Source organism: Muntiacus reevesi, chromosome 9 (genome assembly GCF_963930625.1).
Source record: "Muntiacus reevesi chromosome 9, mMunRee1.1, whole genome shotgun sequence".
Taxonomy (NCBI): Eukaryota; Metazoa; Chordata; class Mammalia; order Artiodactyla; family Cervidae; genus Muntiacus; species Muntiacus reevesi.
The window spans coordinates 42,049,024-42,070,883 of record NC_089257.1 but is presented as its reverse complement, the minus strand read 5'-3'; the positions used below and the strand labels follow the sequence as shown (position 1 = coordinate 42,070,883).

The window sequence follows — 21,860 nt, the reverse complement described above, 5'->3', positions numbered from 1 at the left end:
AAACCCAAGTACAGAGAAAAGTGCAGCCCAAGGATTTTGATGCCTCTGTGTCTAAAGTATTGTCCCACTGTGTGTTTTTATTCTTCGTTTTTGCTTTCTTCACTCAATGAAAGGTTAGAAGAAGAAAGAGAAGATGGATTGGGGGAGGAAGGAGAAGCCACAGAGCATCCTGATCCCACTGACACGATCACAGACATGGAGTCCAAAGACTAAGTATTCATGCTGTGGATGTCGCTGAATATGGGAAGATAATTGTGCTAAAGTGAATACTTGTTAAACTTTCCATAGGTCTCAGTATTGCCATTTTCACAGCTATTGCAACAACAACAAAAAAAGATAAACAAGCTGATGAAGTTAATTCTCCTATTTCTGTCATTCAGTACTTGAGTGAATAGCTGAGAATAGCATATGTATACAAGAGTAGAGAGAATCACAGTTTGGCCAAGTTTGTCCCCTTGCTAAGAGGACCCCTGAGCTTCCATGTCTAATACAAATGGCACTGTGTTTATGGCCTCTGTGCTGACCTTTATTGGTATTGCTGGCTTGGAAACGACAGTATTGGGTTGAGATTCCATTCTGTGCAATGAGCATCATTGCTTTGATGGGAAATTCTCTACTTTTGATCATCATTAAATCTGAACCCAGTCTCCATGAGCCTATGTATATCTTCCTGGCCATGTTGGGAGCTATGGACCTTGCACTTAGCACCAGCATTGTCCCCAAGATGCTTGGAATTTTTTGGTTTCACTTGTCAGTGATCTATTTTGATGCTTGCCTCTTTCAGATGTGGCTCATCCAAACACGTCAGGGTATTGAATCGGGGGTCCTGCTGGCCATGGCTCTGGACCACTATGTAGCAATCTGTTATTCTCTGAGGCATGCTACCATATTCACTCAACAGCTAGTCACTGACATTGGAGTTGGAGTGACATTGCAGGCAGCCTTTCTTTTTATCCTATGCATATTGCTCCTAAAGTGCCATCTTACCTTTTACAGAAATCAATTAATATCCCACGCTTATTGTGAATATATGGCCCTTGTAAGTCTTGCCACTGGAGATGTTTATAAGTTCTATGGTATCCTTGAAGCTATTGTTGGTGACTTTACCTCATTTTGATCACCCTCTCCTATGCACAAATATTTATCACTGTCTTACACCTGCCCCAGAGAGAGGCACGCCTTAAGGAATTTGATACATGTATTCCCCACATATGTATCTTCTTCCAGTTCCAGTTCCAGAACTGGAAGAACTGGTTTTTTCTCCTTTTGTAATCATAGGTTTGCCACATATATCTCATCTTATATATGTATCACTTTGTCCATTCTTTAGCTGCTGGTTCCTCCTTTCCTCAACACTTTTCTCTATGAACACTTTTCTCTATCAAACAGCATTTGAGATAAAGTAGTAAAAAAGGTTCTGTTTCAAAGGCCAGTTTGACATTTGATAGAACTAGTTTATCCTATGGATTTAATGTCTCATCTCTTGAGCATATGTGATCTGCAAATCCAGTTAGTGGTTTGGAGTATCATCTTACTTGATAAATATATTAATAAAATGTGAAATATAAGGGATCACGTGGTGTTAACAGACTAAATAATAGTCTATAGGAAGAGTCAGAACTCATGACTCTCCTTATCACTAAGGCCATGTCTGAGTGAAACAAACAAATGCTGAGACCCTCTGCAGATCCTAGTGGAACATAACTGAATTTTTCTTATACTTAGAGTCACAGGATCCACCTCCTATGTTTAGTATATAAGTCCCTTTACATTCTTTCTCCAGCTATTAAAAAATCTTCTTTAATGATTACTGAACTGAACTAATTACTTTGTCTCATCAAAATCCACTCCTTGAATATCTCCTTCTGGTCTACTATAGACATAAATACCTATAAATATATCCTTCTTCATGAAGTTATACTTATTAAGTATTTTATGCTGCCAAACTGGTGAGTCTCATGCCATGAAATATGTTTCTTCTGACAAATCTACGACTAGAGCTTGCAATGTTATCCTTATATTTTTTGCTGTTCTTAAGCATCCACTTAATTTCTTTGTATAAAGAGCAATTTGAAAATATCTTTGGTATTTGGCATTTCTATGAATGTTATGAACATAAAGGCAACTTTTAAACTTACTGTAGACCACATTGTTCTAAAGCTTACTCAATTATTTGATTCAACAACCAGTTTTGACCTAGTAAGGATGGAGGTCTCAGAAACCTGGACAGAAATTATTGAGAAATTATGAATTTTAAAATTATTATTATTTTTAAAATTTATTTGTGTCTATGCCTGGTCTTCATTGCTGTGAGAACTTTTCCCTCGTTATGGAAGCAGGGGTTACTCTCTAGTTGTGGTGCACAGGCTTCTCATTGTAGTGACTTCTCTTGTTGCAGAGAACACACTCCGGGGTGCCAGGCTTTAGTAGCTGTGGCTTCTGGGATCTCGAGTGCAGTCTCTGTAGTTGTGGCTCATGGACTTAGGTGCCTCATGGGATTTTCATGGATCAGGGATCCAGTTTGTGTCTCCTACATTGGCAGGCAGATTCTTTACCACTGAGCCACAAGGAAGCCCTGGAATTCTTACTACATTGGTTTCTAAATGTCTTTTTTTTTCCCTTCATTTTTTTAGTATTAAGCAAAGTTCACTTTGTTTTTCATTAAGATTTTCATATCCTAATGATAACATTTCATAGATAGGTTTCATTTTTCAAGCTCATCACTAATGAGTTAAAGCAATCACATGCTTGCCAAGTATATTTAATAGAAAAAGCAAATATCAATTTGGTATAAACAAATGGTGGACATTGGTTACATGTGAGACTTCTGGAGTTAAATGAACTTGGTTCAAAATTTTATTTAGTCACTTCTTAACTGTATGCATTGGAAAAACGTTTATTGTCACAAATTAAGCTGTCTAACCTTTAATTATGAATAAAAATACGTGTCTTTGGGAACAAAGGATGGTGGTTGTCATCGTGTAATGTAACAGATATCTTTATATAATGGTCTTTACCTGGGATTTAGCAACTATTAAGGACTCAGTTATGGCCTCTTTATTATTATCATTCTTATTTTTTTCATCATGCAAATCTTCATCATGCCTGTCATATTTGAGTAGTATTGTGCCTCACTTTTCAGATAGATATACATGTTGAGTGCAGTATTATTTATATCTGTAACTATTTCCATATCTCTATATTTTGTGTCCATAGTCAAATTTGTTAATATTATATGATTTCATTATTTATACTTTTACAGTTCTTTGCTTGTATTTTTAGCATTTAATAGAATTAAAATTTCCCACCATGAATATGGATTACTGTGTAGCCTATTTCTTCTGCTAGAACTACTGAATTTTTATTTTAAGCATTGAGTAGTTAGACAGTTCCATTTATTAACTAAATATTAAAAAAATATAATTTATTGGTTGATTGACCTTTTTATCATGGTGAAATGTTTCTTTTTCTCTAGTAATGTATCTTGACCTACAGACTTAGTTTTATAATTTTCAGTTAGCTTTTTTTTCTAATTCACTAATCCTACCTTCTGCTCTGTAACTCTGCCTTCCTTATTTATTAGGTTTAGTTTTTGTGGCTTATAGTTTTATAATATCCATCTAATTCATTCTTCCTATCTCTTTGTCTCTCCATTTAATTTTAACTTTTTGGTATATTTTGGTGAAATTCCCAATTTTCTCATTTACTTATTATTTGTTTCTCTGTTTCCTTGAGCATATTAAACACCATTACTTGAAAATTCTTGTCTAATAATTACAATAAAAATTTACTGTGTATTTGTTTCCATTATTTCTTTTTTCTCCTTGTTTTTGAACTCATGTTCCTGTCTCTGGTCTGCATGTAAGATTTTGCTTGATAGAGCTGTCAACTGTGAGCTAAGTATACAATCCATAACCCAGCTTAATAATCCATAGTCAAGCACCGCAAGACTGCCAAAACCTGCCCCCCCCAACAAAGTTCTCTGCATTTTTGTTCTCCCATTCAGCCAACGTGTGTGTGTGTGTGTGCCCGTGCGTGTGCCTGTGTGTGTATGTTAGTTGCTCAGTTCTGTCTGATCCTTTGCGACCCCATGGATTGTAACTCATCAAGTTCCTCTGTCCATGGAATTCTCCAACCAAGAAGACTAGAGAGGCTTGCCATTCCCTTCTCCAGAGGAGCTTCCCAACCCAGAGACTGAACCCAGGTCATCCGCATTGTGAGCCGATTCTTTACTGTCTGAGTCACTGGGAAAGCTCCATTCAGCCAATATGTCCTATGAAAATGACTGCATTATCAGTCTTAGTTTTGGGTTCTTCATTCTCATCTGCAGTTAGGTACTTATATCGCCTCCCTCTCTCTCTCTCTCTTTTTGTTGTTGTCATTTCTTGACTTTTAAAATTGGTTTTCTGCCAGGAAAAAAAATTGTTCTTCTCCTCCTGCTTTATCCTCAGGAACAGCAGGTGACTCTGCAAATGTAGCTTTAGATAGTCCACTTTCTCTGTTCTCTGAAAGTTTCCTCTGTCATCCTATTGCTTCAGATTGTTTGTAATGCATTTTAACTTTTTTAAAAAGTAATTTATTTATTTTGTTCATTAGTAAATTTTACCTCTAGCTTCCATTATCTGCTTATCTTGACTGAATTATAATTTGGATTTCCTATATAAAATATTTTATTTACCTTGCTTTCACCTTTCAATATATTTAAAATTTATGCTTAGATAACTTTGCAACCACAAAATTATATATAGTCTTTAATATATATGAAACCTTTAGTGACTTCTACATATATGAAAAATCAATTAAAGTCAAAACTACACCACATTCATGAAAAATCCACAGAATATTCTTACTTAAACTGAAACAATGCATTTTCTTATATAAAACTCAAACAATGTAAATTGCTTCTTCTTCTGTTTGCTCTGTTTACTTTCTTATCAGAGTTAATTAAAGAGTGTGGTATTCAGGCTTTTAAATACCAGGATATATGTGGAATTATTTTTAAATAAAAATGAGTTTCATATAATAAATATTGCCCCTCAGGAGTTTTTCATCTACTGTCATAAAACAGACACCTCTGTAGTTAAAACTTCTGGGCTTCCTTCATTTTTGAAATTCCTATAACACTGAATATTGTAGAAGTTTCATAATTTAGTTAACTTTTTCTTTAAGATTTTTTTAAACATAGTAATGATGCTATAAACATCTGTGTATGTGTATATATGTAAATATGCATATAAGTATATTAATATTTGTGCATTTTCCTGATTATAGAATAGACAGACCTCTGTTGGCAAAGTAATGTCTCTGCTTTTAATATGCTATGTAGGTTGGTCATAACTTTCTTTCCAAGGAGTAAGCGTCTTAATTTCATGACCGCAGTCACCATCTGCAGTGATTTGCTTTTCGATCCTTAATATTTTATTGTTGCAAATTTGCAGCCAAACCTAGAACTTGCTCCTTAGTCACTAAGTTGTGTTCGACTCTTTGGTACCCCATGGACTGTAGCCCGCTAGGTCCCTCTGTCCATGGGATTTCCCAGGTGAGACTACTGGAGTGGGTTGCCATTTCCTTTCCCAGGGAAGCCCAGAACTGAATAACTCTAATTCTACTGCATACCTAAACATTATAATCAAACAATTTCTCACAGTGAGAAACTATATGGACTTCTTTGACCATGCTATTTGAGATGAACTCAGCCAAATGGTTAAGAAGGAGAGTAGTCAATTCACAGGAGGATACAACGCAGGTCAAGTTCTACCTGAATATGAGGATTGCCCCTAAGTAGTAAATATTTATGTATGAATGAATAAATTCTGATAGAGTGATAAAAGTCATGGATTCAGAGTCAAACTCCTGACCTGATATTTCATCTTAACTCAATATCACTCTGTGAACTTAAATTATAAAATTCTGGACCTGTATAAAATCATCGGTAAGATAGTGTCTCCTTAGTAGCTATGAGGGTAATACACAAAAATGTAATCACTATTAATTATCTGCCATTAATTTTAACTTAATCAGCTGCCATTAATTTTGACCTTACACTCCGATTGTATTAGAATCCATGAATTATTTTTTAATGCTTTAAAAGAATGAGGGGTAGACTTTTAAGGAAATAGTTGACAGACTAATATGCTATCAGTAAATTAAACTGTTAGGGTACACACTGCCCATCCTTTGGATGCCTCTGTTTTTCATCGCTACACTATGCTTCATACTGTTATATATTTTTCTAGATTCACATCACTTTTGGTGTAATATTCCTTTTTATTAAAGTCAGATTTCCATGTAACATTTATCCAATTGCTATGTCCGTTTCTCCAACACAGAGACTGACTGCTTTTTTAGTGTAAATATATTCTTAAAATAATAACATAAATGAGAAATTTACAAACTCAGACCACAAACTTTCACATAAAGATAAACTGAATACTTAAGGCCTCTTGTATTTAACTGTTTATACCTCTAAACACTTTTTTTAATAGCAGTAAGAACATCAGGAAATATTTTCACCAAAATAAAGATTGAAAAGCAAAATCTTTTAAAATATTTAAGTAAAAATACAATTTTAAATTCTTGTTAAAATGATAAAACCCTTTGAATGTAATTATTTCTCAGGGCAATTCTGTTATTTTGGTGGGTAACTGACACTTAAGCACATTGATGGTTTTCCGGTTTGCTAATTTCAATCAGCTGACCACTGGCCCAGCTAGGAAGAGATGCACACACTCAGTTCTTCTAATCCGGGGTGCGCTAGCTCCACATGGAAGTGTCCTCAATGCTACACCACTGTTTTTCTGAGGATGAATTAATGACACAGAACAGAAACAGTGTGACTTCAAGTAAAGACATCATGTCTCTCACTTAGATACAGATAGCACAATCTTGTGTGACTTTTTCTTGCACCTCATAGAGAATGGAAGCTTTCTCATTTGTCTTCTTGATAGTAAAGCTTAAAATCCTTTTTATAAGGCACACTCTTTTTTCGCCTAATTAAATAACTGCCATGAAAACTAGATCTCAACTTGAAGTTGCAATGGATATTGTGACTAGTATTAAAATTTTTCAAAATGCATATCATCATTCCATGAGAATTATGAACATAACATGACCATTGGGTGAGAGTTGGTTTGGATCCAGGAAAGATTTATTTCACCAAATTTACATGGAAGCTGCTCAGAAAGTGACAGATGATTGAGGTACTGTGATGAACTTCCCCAAGTTAGCCCCTTTCATGCATCTAAATAAAAATTAATGCTTCTTAGATTGGAATTAGATTACAGAAATATTCCTTTTATTTCTTGGCTAGCACATCTACACTGAGTAGTCTGTATGTTTCAAGATGTTTTTGTGCTCCTATATTGGCTCATTATTTTTATAAATAAGAATCATTGTCTTGTCTTCTCCTGGGACATATTTTTTTTTTTAGCAATTTTTAAAAAGAAGATCACTTTGATTCCCAATCCAAAAGTGAAACCAAAGTTTAAGAATTTCTTTTTTTAGAGACAGAAACATGCAATGAGTCTTAGATGTTCTAAACCATATTATGCTCTTTTTTTTTTTCACCTTTGTTCCAGGTGAACCTTAAAAACATACCAGGGATTCGTGAAAACCAATCATCCAGGTGAATTTTGTACTATAAAACAGTTATCCTTCACTATCTGAAACAGCAAAAAGATCACCACTCTATCGCTTCTATGGGTATTACCACAAATGATGTCTGGTAAGGTTTTGGGCTTGAAACTCTGCACTGAGTGTGGGGAAATGGAAACCATGTATTCTATGTGATCCAATATGATGTCAAGATTATTATTAAAAAATGTTGTAATCTTATAGTGCTAAGTATTCAAGCACTAGAATGATCTTGTCTTTTGATATCCAGAATATTTCTAAATCAGTTAATGACACAATGGGTGTTGCATTCTAATGAAGCTGACAATTGGGAGTACCTCTAGAGAATGTTCTGGGCTGACAAATGAATGGAAAGCTCATCTGTTACCAAGTTAGGAAATAATAGCCACTTAGAACAGAAGAGATTTATGTGGAATGAGATACTTCTTGTCATTCACCTGAGATGCTCATCAAATATCTAAAGTTATGGGAAGGAGAGAGGATGAATTTCTATGGATTAATAGCTGGTATTTATTGACAGAAAAAAAGTATTTTCTTTATTTTCCCTAAATACTTAGACGAATTATGTCATTGATTCCTCATAGTCACACTGTAATGTGTTTCTATCCAGGAACTTTTTTTTTTTGCCACTAAAGAAATTGAGGCAACTCAAATTTATAAAACTGGCTGTCGAGCAGGCAAGCTAAGAAGTAGCATCAGGATTTACTCTCTTGATTGACATCAGATATTATGGAATTAATCACCATGAACTATGGCTCATCTGTTTATTTGAAAGATAGATCCTGGAATTTTTTTGAGAAATTAAGAAGAAGGCACTTTCGTATTCAACGTGAAGACAGCCCACGTGACATTTGGAACTGCTGCCACGTGGCAAGCTACCTCAGAAAACAGAGTCCTCTGTGACTAGAGGACTTGACTCAATGGGTAAATGTCAGAGAGTTCATAGAGGGAGAATATTTGTGAGATGTAAGTGGTTTGATTTTAGACAACCCCCGCAAATACTTTAAAAGTTTAGGTTATTGTCATCAGGCTAAGTAGAATTGAAGTCGCAAGTAACACTAGTGTTTCAGGGTTTATGCTGCACATGAGACTGGTCTCCACAGACTATGAATTCAAAACAGGAAGCTATTTGTCAACTGGCTATCTTATTGAATTTTTAAAAGGTAGAAGGGATGTTTTGCCACCTGAGATTTTGAAATTATTTGCTTTAAAATAGTACCTTTATGTTTTATATTCTTCCCTTTTCAATATCTTCCACAGTCATCATTTCTGCTTAGGACACAATTTTTCAGTGAAAATTATTGATTCACAATTTCAACATATGCCTCATTTATGTAATTTTGTACTAATTCTTTCTTTTTTTGGAGAGCCCTTCTTCATCTCCTTTATCTGACTACTAATTATATATTTGGTCATTATGACAAGAGAAAGCAATCAACATCTTGTGGGTAGGAGCTAGGGATATCGCTAAAACTTCCACAAAACAGAAAGTCCACAACACAAAATCTATCTGACTTAAAATGCCAATTTTGCTGTGACTGAGAATTAGCTCTAGAAAAATATCAATTAGATAAGGTAAGAAAGATAAAACACTTTACAATGCTTAAAGATTTCATATATATATATATATATATATAACATGTAGTGTATATATATATATATATATATATATATGTGTGTGTGTGTGTGTGTGTGTGTGTGTGTATAAATAAATGGTATATGCTAAATTTGAATCCCAGTCTCTAAACATCATATAGAAGGTTAGAGAGCAGTAGTTAGACTGGAAACAGTAAGTTGCATATTTCATCTTGTTTATCTTTTCTGTCATTTATTCTTTCATGGGTACTAAAGTTGTTTCCACCTCTTGACTATTGAAAATAGTACTACAATAAACAAAGATGTGCTGGGTCTGCACATGTCCCTTCACTATCTTTTTACTTCCTTTGACATACAAACAAATGTGAAAATATCGGATCATACATTAGACCCTTTTTTGGATTTTTTGATGAACTTCAAAATTGTTTTCCATAGGTTGAAAAATTTATGTTCCCACTAGCAGTGAGCAGATGTTCCCTAGTCTCCATATCTTCACCAATACTTGTTCTCTGTTGTCTATTGGTGGAAAGTCTTTAGCAAAGTGATATGCCATGGTCATTTTGATATGCATTTCCTGGATAATTAATCTGTCCAGCCATCAGGAAGAAGAAACTCCTGCCATTTGTTACAATAATAATAGACATTAGAGATACTATGTTAAGTCAGATAAGTCAGACAAAGAAAACAAATACCGCATCATAAGATTTATATGCGAAGTCTTTAAAAAGATGAACTCAAAGAGTAAAATAGTGGTTATCTGGGAATGAGTGCTCAGAGAACAGGGGGCATATCGTTTCAGGTTACAAACATGCAGCTAGTATATAAATAAGACCTGAAGCTCTAATGCATGGTATAGTTTTATAGTCAGTATTATGATAGTATAAACATCAAACATGCTAAGAATATAATTCTTATTTATTACTACCATGAAAAAGAAAATATAATTATGTGACATGGTAGAGATGCTACCTACACTACAGTGGCAATCATATTCCAATATATGAGTGTATCAAGTCACTGTATCATGCACATTACACTTACAAAATGTTATCTGTCATGTATATTTCAATAATAGAAAATGGATAAAGGGGTATTACCCAAATCTAAAGCATATTTAGCTAACATAAATGAATTTCTTCTTTGACTTGTAAACTCTTGACAGGAATCAGAAGATGACACAACATACAACTTCTTGATTCTACTAATCAAATCAACATGCTCATATCCAATGGCTCAGTCTTCATGCCCTCTGTATTAACACTCATTGGGATTCCTGGCCTGGAGTCAGTGCAGTGTTGGATTGGGATTCCATTGTGTGTCATGTACCTTGTAGCTGTGATTGGGAATTCCCTAATTATAATGATAATCAAACATAAAAACAGCCTTTGTAAACCCATATACATACCGTTGGCCATGTTGAGGGCCACAGACATTGCACTCAGCACCTGTATTCTCCCCAAAATGTTAGGCATCTTTTGGCTTCATTTGACAGAGAATCCTTTTGAAACCTGCCTTAGGCAAATGTGGCTTAGCCACTCCTTTCAGGGTGTTGAATCAGGTGTCTTGCTGGTGATGGCCCTAGATCACTATGTGGCCATCTGTAACCCCTTGAGACATGCCCCTGTGTTCTCAGGACAAATTTTGACTCACACTGGAGTTGGGGTGACACTCAGTGTTGCCTTACTTGTAGCACCATGGCTAGTACTTATTAAATGTCATCTCAAATTTTACCAAATAACAGTCATCTCCCACAGTTATTGTGAGCACATGGTCATTATGAAGCTGGTTACTGAAGTTATATGGATCAACAAGATACATGGTCTATTTTTTGCCTTCTCTATCTTAGGATTTGACATAATTTTTATTATTCTGTCCTTTGTTCAAATCTTTATCACTGTCTTTCAGCTGCCCCAGAAGGAGGCAAGATTCAAAGCCTTTAATACATGCCTTACCCACATTTGTGTCTTCCTACAGTTCTATATCCTTGACGTCTTCTCTTTCTTCACACATAGGTTTGGTTCTCACATACCACCATACATTCATATCCTTTTATCTAAACTTTACCTGTTCGTTCCACCTTTTCTCAACCCAATCTTCTATGGAGTGAAGACCAAACAAATATGTGACCATATAGTAACAATATTTGTATCCTCCAAACATCTTGATGACTAGTGGATCCTTCTAAAGAGAATTTATGTTAATTTAAATAGCAACATTCATGTGCTAAAAGTCAAATATAAAATTTCTACACCCCAAAAATATTTTAATTCTCAGATGCTCATAATTGAGGAGATATTTAACAAATCATAAAATACTTAAGAAACTTGGTTTATTACTCTTACAAAGAATAAAATTCTCTTAAATTGTGATTTCAAATTGTTTCATTCATTCTTCCGTCCTAGCCTGTCCCTTAAAATCTAGAGCTTTTCTCTAGACCTATATAAATAAGTAAATTGCTGAAGACACTTATTCTAGGTAACTCCCAAGGACCAGGTCACATATTCATATTTTCAAACTGGTAATTCAACCCATAGTTATATTTTGGTCATACCTTGTTTTTTAATATTTGCTTCTGAATCTATATTTTGACAATTTTTAATAGAATCTACTTTGGTGATGTTGCTGTTGTTCAGTTGCTAAGTCATGTCTGACCTTTTGCAGTCCCATGAACTGCAGCACGCCAGGCTTCTCAGTCCTTCAGTATCTCCTGGAGTTTGCTCTTATTCATGTCCACTGAGTAAGTGATGCCATCCAACCGTCTCATCCTGTCATATCCTTCTCCTTTTGCCCTCAGTCTTTCCCAGCATCAGCGTCTTTTCCAATGAGTTGGCTCTTTGCATCAGCAGGCCGAAATATTGGAGCTTCAGCATCAGTCTGTCCAATGAATATCCAGGTACTTTTCTGAAATGAAAAATAAAATTTCATTTTATATCATTGTATATCACTTATAAATGATATAAAATCAGTAATACCATATATCATCAACATAAAAACTAAATGATATAAAGTTTGTAAGCATTGAACTTCTTGCAGAAGAAATATAGCACAAAATAAGACTGATGAAAGTAAATTAAGCTTATTCACAAATAAATATTTTAAGGAAATAAAATCATCATCAGTACTTAAATAGAACTCACACTTCAGAAGGCACACATTTTAATACTTTTTTTTTCCCAGTTTGAGCTTTGCCCATATTTGAACATTTAATTTATAGAATTGAGAACACAGACAAATAAATTCCACTGAATTTAGAAATCACATACTGCAAGTATCTAGAAGACAATAATTGTGTCTTATTTACATGTCTATTAACAATACATAGGATAATACCTGAGACTTCTTAGAACTTCAGCAAAAATGGCATTGTATGATGAACAATTTAAACATCTATTTGTTGTTTATCAATGGTATTCAAGAGTAACTAATCTGGAGACCTTAAAGTAAATGTAATGTTATCTTACACAAAATCAGCATACAAGAGAGCTTATTCCAATATTATTAATGTAAACAAAGATGGTGCTTTGAATGAATCAGTATATCATCTATAAACTATGGCCCTCAATCAAACCTGCCATGTGAGAAATTGATTGCTAAACAAATACTTGAAATATTTCTTCACTCTTTGCTATTCCTCTGTCTATGCACTTTGATCTTCACCCAGGATGCTGCACCAGTAGTGATCAGGTTTAAATTTTCTTCAATCAACCTTTAACACTGAGGACTCATAATAATTTTTAAGAAGAACCAAGTACACAGGGAAAGAATTTGGTCTCTAATTTTAGACTGATGTACAGTTCAAGAAAGAAGTTACCCAAGAAAACATTCCATTATAATCAAACAAAGAGATCACAATATTAAGGATGCAGAGGAAGAAAAAAATTGGAATGGTATCTTGTGGAACAATGCAGAAATAAATTTGAGCCACAATGTATTCGGGTTTAGTAAAACTTTGCAAACATGAATTATGTTGAGTGACAGACTTTCTATTCTTGGGCTCCAAAATCACTGCAGATGGTGACTACAGCCATGAAATTAAGAGATGCTTGTTCCTTGGAAGAAAAGCTATGACAAACCTAAACAGTGTATTTAAAAGTAGAGACATTACTTTGCTGACAAAGGTATGTATAGTCGAAGCTATGGTTTTTCCAGGAGTCATGTATAGATGTGAGAGTTGGACCATAACGAAGACTGAGTGCCAAAGAATTGATGCTTATGAACTGTGGAGTTGGAGAAGACTCTTGAGCATCCCTTGGCCAGGAAGAAGGTCAAACCAGTAAATCCTAAAGGAAATCAGTCCTGAATATTCATTGGAAAGACTGATGCTGAAGCTGAAGCTCCAATACTTTGGCCACCTGATGTGAAGAGGTGGATCATTAGAAAAGATCCTGATGCTGGGAAAGATTGAAGGCAAGAGGACTAGGGGACAACAGGGGATGAGATGGTTGGATGACAGCACTGACTCAATGGACATGAGTTTGAGCAAGCTCTGGGAGATGGTAAGGGACACAGAAGCCTGGCATTCTGCAGCCCATGGGGCTGCAAAGTGTAGGACACGACTGAGCAATGAACAACAACAGCAAAAGACATGAAAAAGTCCAGGGATAGAATGAATAATATTAATTTTAAAAAAAAGACTTTTAAAGGATAATGAGTCATATATAAAATATATAAGTAAGTAGATGAAAATTAAAGTATAAATTGTCTACAAGAATGCCATAGGATTTAAGACTTAAAACACATGTAAAGGCTGAAAATGAAGAAATAGAAGAAGAAATTTCAAGCCAATGGTAAACAAAAGAGGGAGTAATAGAAGTACTTTTGTTAGTCAAGTAGGTTTATTAAACTGTCACTGGGAATTCCCTGGCAGGTCAGGGATTAGGACTCAATATTTTCACTGTTGTGGGTCAGGTCAGGACATTAGGATTCTGCAAGCCCCATGATGTTGCAAAAAAAAAAAAAAAAAAGAGTCACAGAAAGCAAAGATATCATGCAACGTTTAAAGGTTGAATTCATATGAAAATATATTATAAATATTAAGAGTGTCAAATATATGAAGCAAACATTATTGTTCCTAAAAGCAGAAATTAATAGCAACACAAAAATAGTAGGGGTGTTCAATACCCCAGTTTTAATAGCAGATAGAACAAATAACTCATATCAGAATTGCCTCATTGAAAGGAAGGGTCATGGGGTATTTATTTAATAGAATTTATTGGCACTGGAACATGTTTACATTAAAGCAGACTTTTGACTTATTCGTCAATGAGAACAGAAAAAGAGGAACTCAGTCTATAAAAATATTGGTGTATATAATGATTTCCATATTTAGCCTGTGGGGGAAAAAACAAAACAAAAAAAGAACAAGGAAATTTTACTGAGGATTTCAGGGATATTAGTGTGGATGAACCCAAGAGGATATAATCAAAACTTGCAGGACCCCTTGTGGTTTGGCTAGTATTTAATAAATCTCACATTTTGTGTTCATAACTCCTATAAAAATACATTAGGAAATATTAAAATTGGTGGCTGGCAACTTTCTCCTATTTAAGCTGAGTAAATTGAGGCTATGCTCCAGAATAATACAGATCTTATTGTGATTTTTGTTAGAGAATGAACACAAAAGCATGATCTCACATAGACTTGTAAAAGATGAAGAACGTCTGTAATGCACAGACAAGAGAAAGGCATGAAAGATTTATCTCACTGATATCCATTCATTGCAGATAGCCCAGCACCACATGATTTAGAGTTCCTGACACTGACTGGGTGCTGTTACAGAAGGTGCAGATAGAAATAAGGGGCATTTCAGGACTCATAATGGAAAAGAATAAAAAGAATTAAGAATTCTAAACCATAGGTGATAGTGATATGCAGCTGACTGCACGCTTCAGGCATCTGGTAAGAGCAGAACCAGCTCCCAAAAACTGTCAAGTGAGTCTCACTATTCTCAAGTTTATCTCCATAACTTTTCATGACCAGTTTTTAAAATAATAATCACCCCATCTCATCAACCTTGACTCACTTATGTACTTCCCGCCTGATACCCAACTCTCTCTGCTTGTCCGATTATGCTCAAGTGTTGCTCCTGACTTGAAAAACTCAGACACAGTGTTCGTCTCAAAGGACTCCTGTTCTAATTCTGATTATCCTTTTTGTCTGATTACCTAAGAAAGAAAATTTGACTACTATTAGAGTCAATGATGTAAAGCTTGATCATAAAATTAGTCATTGGGGAGCAAATCCATGGGTATTCAACAGTTTACTTTAATGACTAGTCTATTCTAAATATGAAAACAAATACGGGGATCTTACATTAAAATTATCTCTTCATTCTTTTACTTGAGATTTAGCATCATGAACCACAACTTCTTCCTGCATTACTGCCCTATCTGTTGACTTTCAATATAGGATTATTTTGTCATGAGATTGCTGACTTACAGAAACTTTAGAGGAGAATCTCTGAAAGAATGAAATAACCTAAGCTTATATTTACAGAATTACGAACATGTCTCTAGTGTATTATTTTGATAATTTCCTGATTCTAATTACATAATATTTAACAACTGATGCTTTCAACTAGAAAAGAACATTAGCATAAGGCATGAGCCCAGGTTCTCAGAAAAATTAGTTCTCAGCAAATTGAGAAATGATGAAAATGTCCTCAGTTGCTCTGTAGCCTCTTCTGAATTATCTCTGGTATCCCACTGTCAGCCCTCTGCCTTCCATTTTTAATTCTATGTTTAACTCCCATTAAGGAACATGTCCTTTCACCCCTTCACTGTTAATTTCTTATGTCTGGGTTCACAAAAAGAGATGCAAATACTATAGATTATCTATTTCATTAAGAATTGATGAGCCTAAATTAGCCAGATCTTATGGCAATGGTAGCTGTGAATAAAGAAGAAACAAGTCTCTGTTCCAATCAAGTAACACATTTACCCATGTTCCTATATCCTTTAGTCATTAAAAATGATAAGTGATAAAGGTTTAGATAAACAATAAAATAATAAATGATCATAAAATGACAAATGATAAAGGTTTAGATAAACACATAACAATGTTATTCCCACCACTGCAGAGGAAGACATTCATTTTCTACTGCTTAGTTTATGTTTGCCTTTTCTTTTTAACTATGTAGAATATCAGCTGATCATATAAATGTGGGTTTTCTCCCAAGAGTTCCATTCTGAATCTAACCTTATATCCATGATGATCCCAAAATGTATTGCTTATTATGGTTTTATATCGAGCACTAATTGAAGATATTGTAATACTCAAAACTTAAACTTTTTTTAAGATTACTTTGGATACGTCACCTTGAGTTTCCTTATAAAATATAGAATCAGTTTCTGAATTATTGGCAAAATATGTGTTAGGATTCTTACAGGGTAGATTTAAAGGAAATGAGATCTTATCAATATTCCAATATATATAGGTGGCATAGCTCTCTGTTGCTTTAGTTCTTGTCTACTGTCTATCAACAATGTTTGTAATTTTCAGTACAGAATTTTGTGCTTTATTTTGTCATACAGAGGAATGTATCTTAATGTAACATGTTTTTATTCTCTATAACTAATTATTATTGTTTACTTTCCAATTATTTTTTTCCAGTAACAAGAATTATTATATAACAATTATATGATACAAAACACTTTTCATATGAACATTATCTTATAACCTTGTTAATATCACTTATGAAAAAGGCTGTTACCTTTATTAAAATACTCTTTAAGACTTTTCAAATTAAAAATTGTGCCCATTACAAATAAAATATAAATTTCGCATTATGTGTGTCAGCCTTGCACACAAATGAAAATATTACCATTCTCTGATCCAGTATTCTTTTCTTCTGGGAGTTATGAACCCATTCTAGTACCCTTGCTGGAGAAATCCCAAGGACAGAGTCTAAGACAGGTGGCCTACGGTCCTTAGGGTCACAAAGAGTCGGACATGACTTAGCCACTGAGCACATCAATTCATAAAATAAGAGCTACAGCTATTTATCAGAATCTTATCATAACTTTTAATTTCTAATTGAGTTCTTTTAAACCACTGGATTAGTGAAGATTCTCCAGAGTAGCCGAACCAATAGAATGTAGATGGATAGATAGGTTTATTGATGGATTTAGAGACAGAGAGAGATTGATTGGGCTTCCCTGTTGGTTCAGTGGTAAAGTATCCGCCTGCAATGCAGGTGATGGGGGTTTATTCCTTGGGTCGATAAGATCTCCTGGAGGAGGACATGGCAACCCACTCCTGTATTCTTGCCTGTAGAACTTCATGTATAGAGGGAACTGGTGGGCTACAGACCATAATATCTCAAAGAGTAGGATATGACTGTTAACATGCATGCACACATGTAACAAAAGAACATTATAGGTTCAGATTTTTCTTTCCAGAATGCCTTCATTGAAAGGAAGAGTCAAATATTTAAAATATTTCTTTAGAAAAATGAAAACATTTATTATGATTAAATTTCATTAAAAACATTGAAAAACTGAATTTGTTGGCAAAGGAGCATGTCTATATTTAATTAGACTTTAGACATTTTTTTGTTTAGGAAATCAGTAGAAAAGGAACTCAACTTTTACAATGAAAACTGATATATATAAAAGTCTCTTATTCAGTCTTTTAGGAAAGAGACGAGTAAGGAGGTGTCTGCAAGTTGTGGTAAGGATTTCAGGGATAATAGGTGTGGGTGAACCCAAGATGACATAACTAAAATCTGCTTGGTCTCTTGTGGTTTGACTGTTGGCTAACAAATCCCTCACTTAATGGCCATAAATTGTCTTTCTCCACACATTCATTAAACATATTAAATTGATAGCTAGCAGTATTCTTCTTCAATTCAAACTGAATAAATTGATGCTATGCCTCCAAATAACACAGCTCTTGGTTTTTTGGAGAATGAACACAAAAACATATCTCAGACAAACGTATAAAGGTGAAGAAGGTCTATATTACAGAGACAAGAAAAAAGCATGAAAGGCTGTTCCAGGGGCAAATGGATGTGGAGTTTTGACCGTGGCCAGGTGCTGTTACAGATGGTCCAGATAGAAAGCATTGCAGAATACATAATACAAAAATATTATGAAGAGTTGGTGTTTGATAAGAGTTGAGTGAGGTTGATATGAAGAACTGACAGTGTTCTTCAGATATCTGGTAAGAGCAGAACCAGTTTCCGACTTTTGACAAATAAGCCTCACTATTCCTAAGTTTACCTCAGTAACTTTTCATCACCAGCTATAATCACTGCATCCTATCTACCCTATACTCACTTATGTACTTCCCACCTGCAACCCCACTATCTGTACTTGTCAAACCATGCTCAAATGTTTCTCCTTCCTCTCGAAAATGTCAGACACCCTGATAGTTCTTAAAGGAATCCTATTCTATTCCTGATTATCTTTGAGACAGTAAAATTTTACTACTGTTAGAGTCAATGATGTATGCAGTGACCATAAAATGAGTCAATGGGGTGCTAACCTACAGGTATCCGACAGCTTAGTTTAGTGACCAATCTATCCTAAAATACATGGCAAACCACTCTAGTATCCTTGCCTGGAGAATCCCATGGAGACAGGAGCTTGGTGGGCTACAGTCCATGGGGTACCAGAGAGTCGGACATGACTGAACAACTAGCACACACAACAGATATTCCCATATCCTTTAGTTATAAAGAATGAGTCCCTCCTTACCTCTGCATTTGTCTGCTCTTCTCTTGTTTCCTGAAACTCCCTCCACTCTAATTAACATCTTATGTGTATTACAGAATTTACTTTGTTTATTTTAGTCACAGAAATTTAAGTATTTCCACTGTTAGAAACATAGCCAAACTTATCACAGTTTTAGTAGAAAAGTAAAAAAAAGTAGCAAGAAGTCTTGACCCGGATTCTACAAATATACACAGATTTGAATGACCTTTCCTAAAACTCTTCTTCACATTCTACTGAAAAGACATCTAGTCTGACACAGACGCAGACAACATAGATCCATACATAGACAAAAATATTTTGCTTTCCAGTAACAAAATGTTTGTATGTTTCCTCACTTTCTTAGAGAGCATTCTGCACTAATGTAATGGTCGAACTCTTACTCATCCAAACCAACTGTTTTTGACTGAGAGACAACTGAGACTAACAGAATACTGAATCAGTAACTGGAATGTGAAATATGGAGAGAATCATCAACCTCAGACTAAAACATAATTGCCAACTAAAATAAACAAGTATAATTTTTTGGTCCACAGTTCTGAAATGAAATGAGACAAGTCAGCATTTGATTCCCTTACTTAGGAATTTAGCTGGTTCTATGTAACACAGTTGTACATCATATTTTTAGGTCTTGTGGATGCTTTTCCTTAAAAAGAAATGATATGCCTTTATGGATCTTTCTTTTACCTTCTATATATGAATGAGGTGGATGATATGTTCTGAGCTCTACCAAAATCATATACACTCAGTACGATGACTTTGGATGAAAATAAGAAGTAGAAGAAGGAGTAGCACTGACAGACAAATGTTTTTTGTTTGCATCAGGAGACCCAAGGACTCTATGCCCATTCCAACATCACAGTCTTCATGCCTTCTGTGTTGACACTAAAAGGGATGCCAGGCCTAGAGTCTGTGCAGTGTTAGATTGGGATTCCATTCTGTGTCCTGTATCTCATTGCTATGATCAGAAATGTCTTGCTTCTGATCATCATCAAATGAGATCCCAGCCTCCATGAGCCCAAGTATATTTCCCAGGCATGCTAGGAGTCACAGATATTGTATTTCTTGCCAGTATTGTGCCCAAGATGCTTGGAATCTTCTGGTTTCATGTACCAGAAATATATTTCGATTTTTTTCTGCTTCTAATGTGGCTCATTCACACATTTCAGGGCATAGAATCAGGCATCTTGCTGGCCATGGCCCTGGACCACTATGTAGTCATCTGTTATCCACCCAGACATGCTGCCATCTTGCCCCTCTTCTAGTCACTCAAATAGCAGCTGCAGTAACACTCAGGGCTGCCATTCTTGTCACCCCATCCCTAGTACTGATAAAGTCCCAGTTTCAGTTCTATTACACAGCGGTCATCTCCCACTCCTACTGTGAGCATATGGCCATCGTGACACTGGCTGCAGAAAACATCCAGGTCAACAACATCTATAGTATGTGTGTGGCTTTCAACATTGCAGTGCTTGATCTCACATTCATTACATTGTCCTATATACAGATATTTATCATAGTTTTTCGAGTTCCCCAAAAGGAAGCCAAGTTGAAAGCATTCAGTACTTGCATCGCTCACATCTGCGTTTTTCTCCAGTTCTACCTCCTTGGTTTCTCATTCTTTGCACATAGATTTGGTTCTCACACCCCACCTTATATTCACATCCTCTTTCCTAGCACTTATCAGTTGGTCCCTCCATTTTTCAGTACACTTGTCTATGGTACAAAGACCAAACAGATTTGTATCGATATGGTAAAAATGTTCTGTTTATAAACTTTACCATAAATAATACTTTCAGGCTTTTCCTTTGTACAATAGTAACAATCTTTCAAAACAAAACAACAAAAATCTATGTTATTTGTGATTCCAGAATTTTCTAATTGCTATTTTTTACCATTGTTATTTTTAATTTGCCAGCAAATAAGCTGGTTTCCAGATTCTATTTGCCCATGACAATTATCTGCCAGAAGGATTGTGGGCTCCACTTAGTTAATGAGAATAAGAAACATAAAACAATACAGTAGTGAGTGTGTCTTTTCCTTTTCTTGCAGAAATTATGATGTAATGAAAAATTCAGGAAGGGGTTTGTAAGTGAAATAATGTTATATTACTCAAGTGGATTGTTACATACTTATGCTTATATTGTGAAAAATTATTTAAGCTTTAAAACAAATGATTTATGTACATGTGTTAGACTTCAACATAAAGCTTTAAAGTAGTAATAGAATAAATCCTTAGAAATGAAAACAAAACAAAAGATAAAAGAAAGTCTGAGGAATTCCTGTAGGTCAAAGAAGTTTAAAGACATGAATATTAAATGCAGTATGTTGACCCTGAATCGGATTTTGGACAGTTATACTATTTGTCTGCAGAAGGAAATGGCAACCTACTCCAGTATTCGTGCCTGGAAAATTCCATGGACAAAGGTGCCTTGTGGGCTATAGTCCATGGGGTCACAAAAGGACTGAGCAACAAATACTTCACTTTCCCTCTCTCAATCTTATGACAAATAAAATGGTTTCTTTCTCATCTTCCATTTGCTTGGGTTTTTTGTTGCTTACTCACTAAATCATGTCTAACTCTTTGTGACACCATGGACTGTAGCCCATCAAGCTCCTCGTCCATGAGATTCCCCAGGCAAGAATACTGGAGTAGGTTGCCATTTCCTTCTCCAGGGAATCCGGACCCAGGAGCTGAATATGCGTCTCCTGCGTGTCTCCTGCGTTGTAAGAGGGTTCTTTACTGCTGAGTCACCAGGAAAGCACCTGGCATTTTCATATAAACACTGCTGTATTTTCAACATGAAGTACAAAATTTGTTGATTCTATATCTTATTCCTAATATTACATATGCAAATGTGTATTGTTCCCCCCGCCTGACTGCTTTCCTGCTTGTAGATTCTTGTTTGGCATTTATTT

At 35.1% G+C, this 21,860-nt stretch overlaps 1 protein-coding gene and 2 pseudogenes across 1 annotated transcript; all 3 read left to right on the top strand.

Annotated features, from left to right (window-relative positions):
* Positions 1-480: 480 nt before the first annotated feature.
* Positions 481-1,272, top strand: LOC136175832 (olfactory receptor 52A4-like; annotated as a pseudogene).
* Positions 1,273-10,443: 9,171 nt separating this feature from the next.
* LOC136175831 (olfactory receptor 52A5-like) lies at positions 10,444-11,400 on the top strand. The gene has a single exon (XM_065946038.1). The coding sequence runs from the start codon at positions 10,444-10,446 to the stop codon at positions 11,398-11,400; it is 957 nt and encodes a 318-aa protein (XP_065802110.1).
* Positions 11,401-15,096: 3,696 nt separating this feature from the next.
* Positions 15,097-20,715, top strand: LOC136175830 (olfactory receptor 52A1-like; annotated as a pseudogene).
* The last annotated feature ends 1,145 nt before the right edge of the window (positions 20,716-21,860 follow it).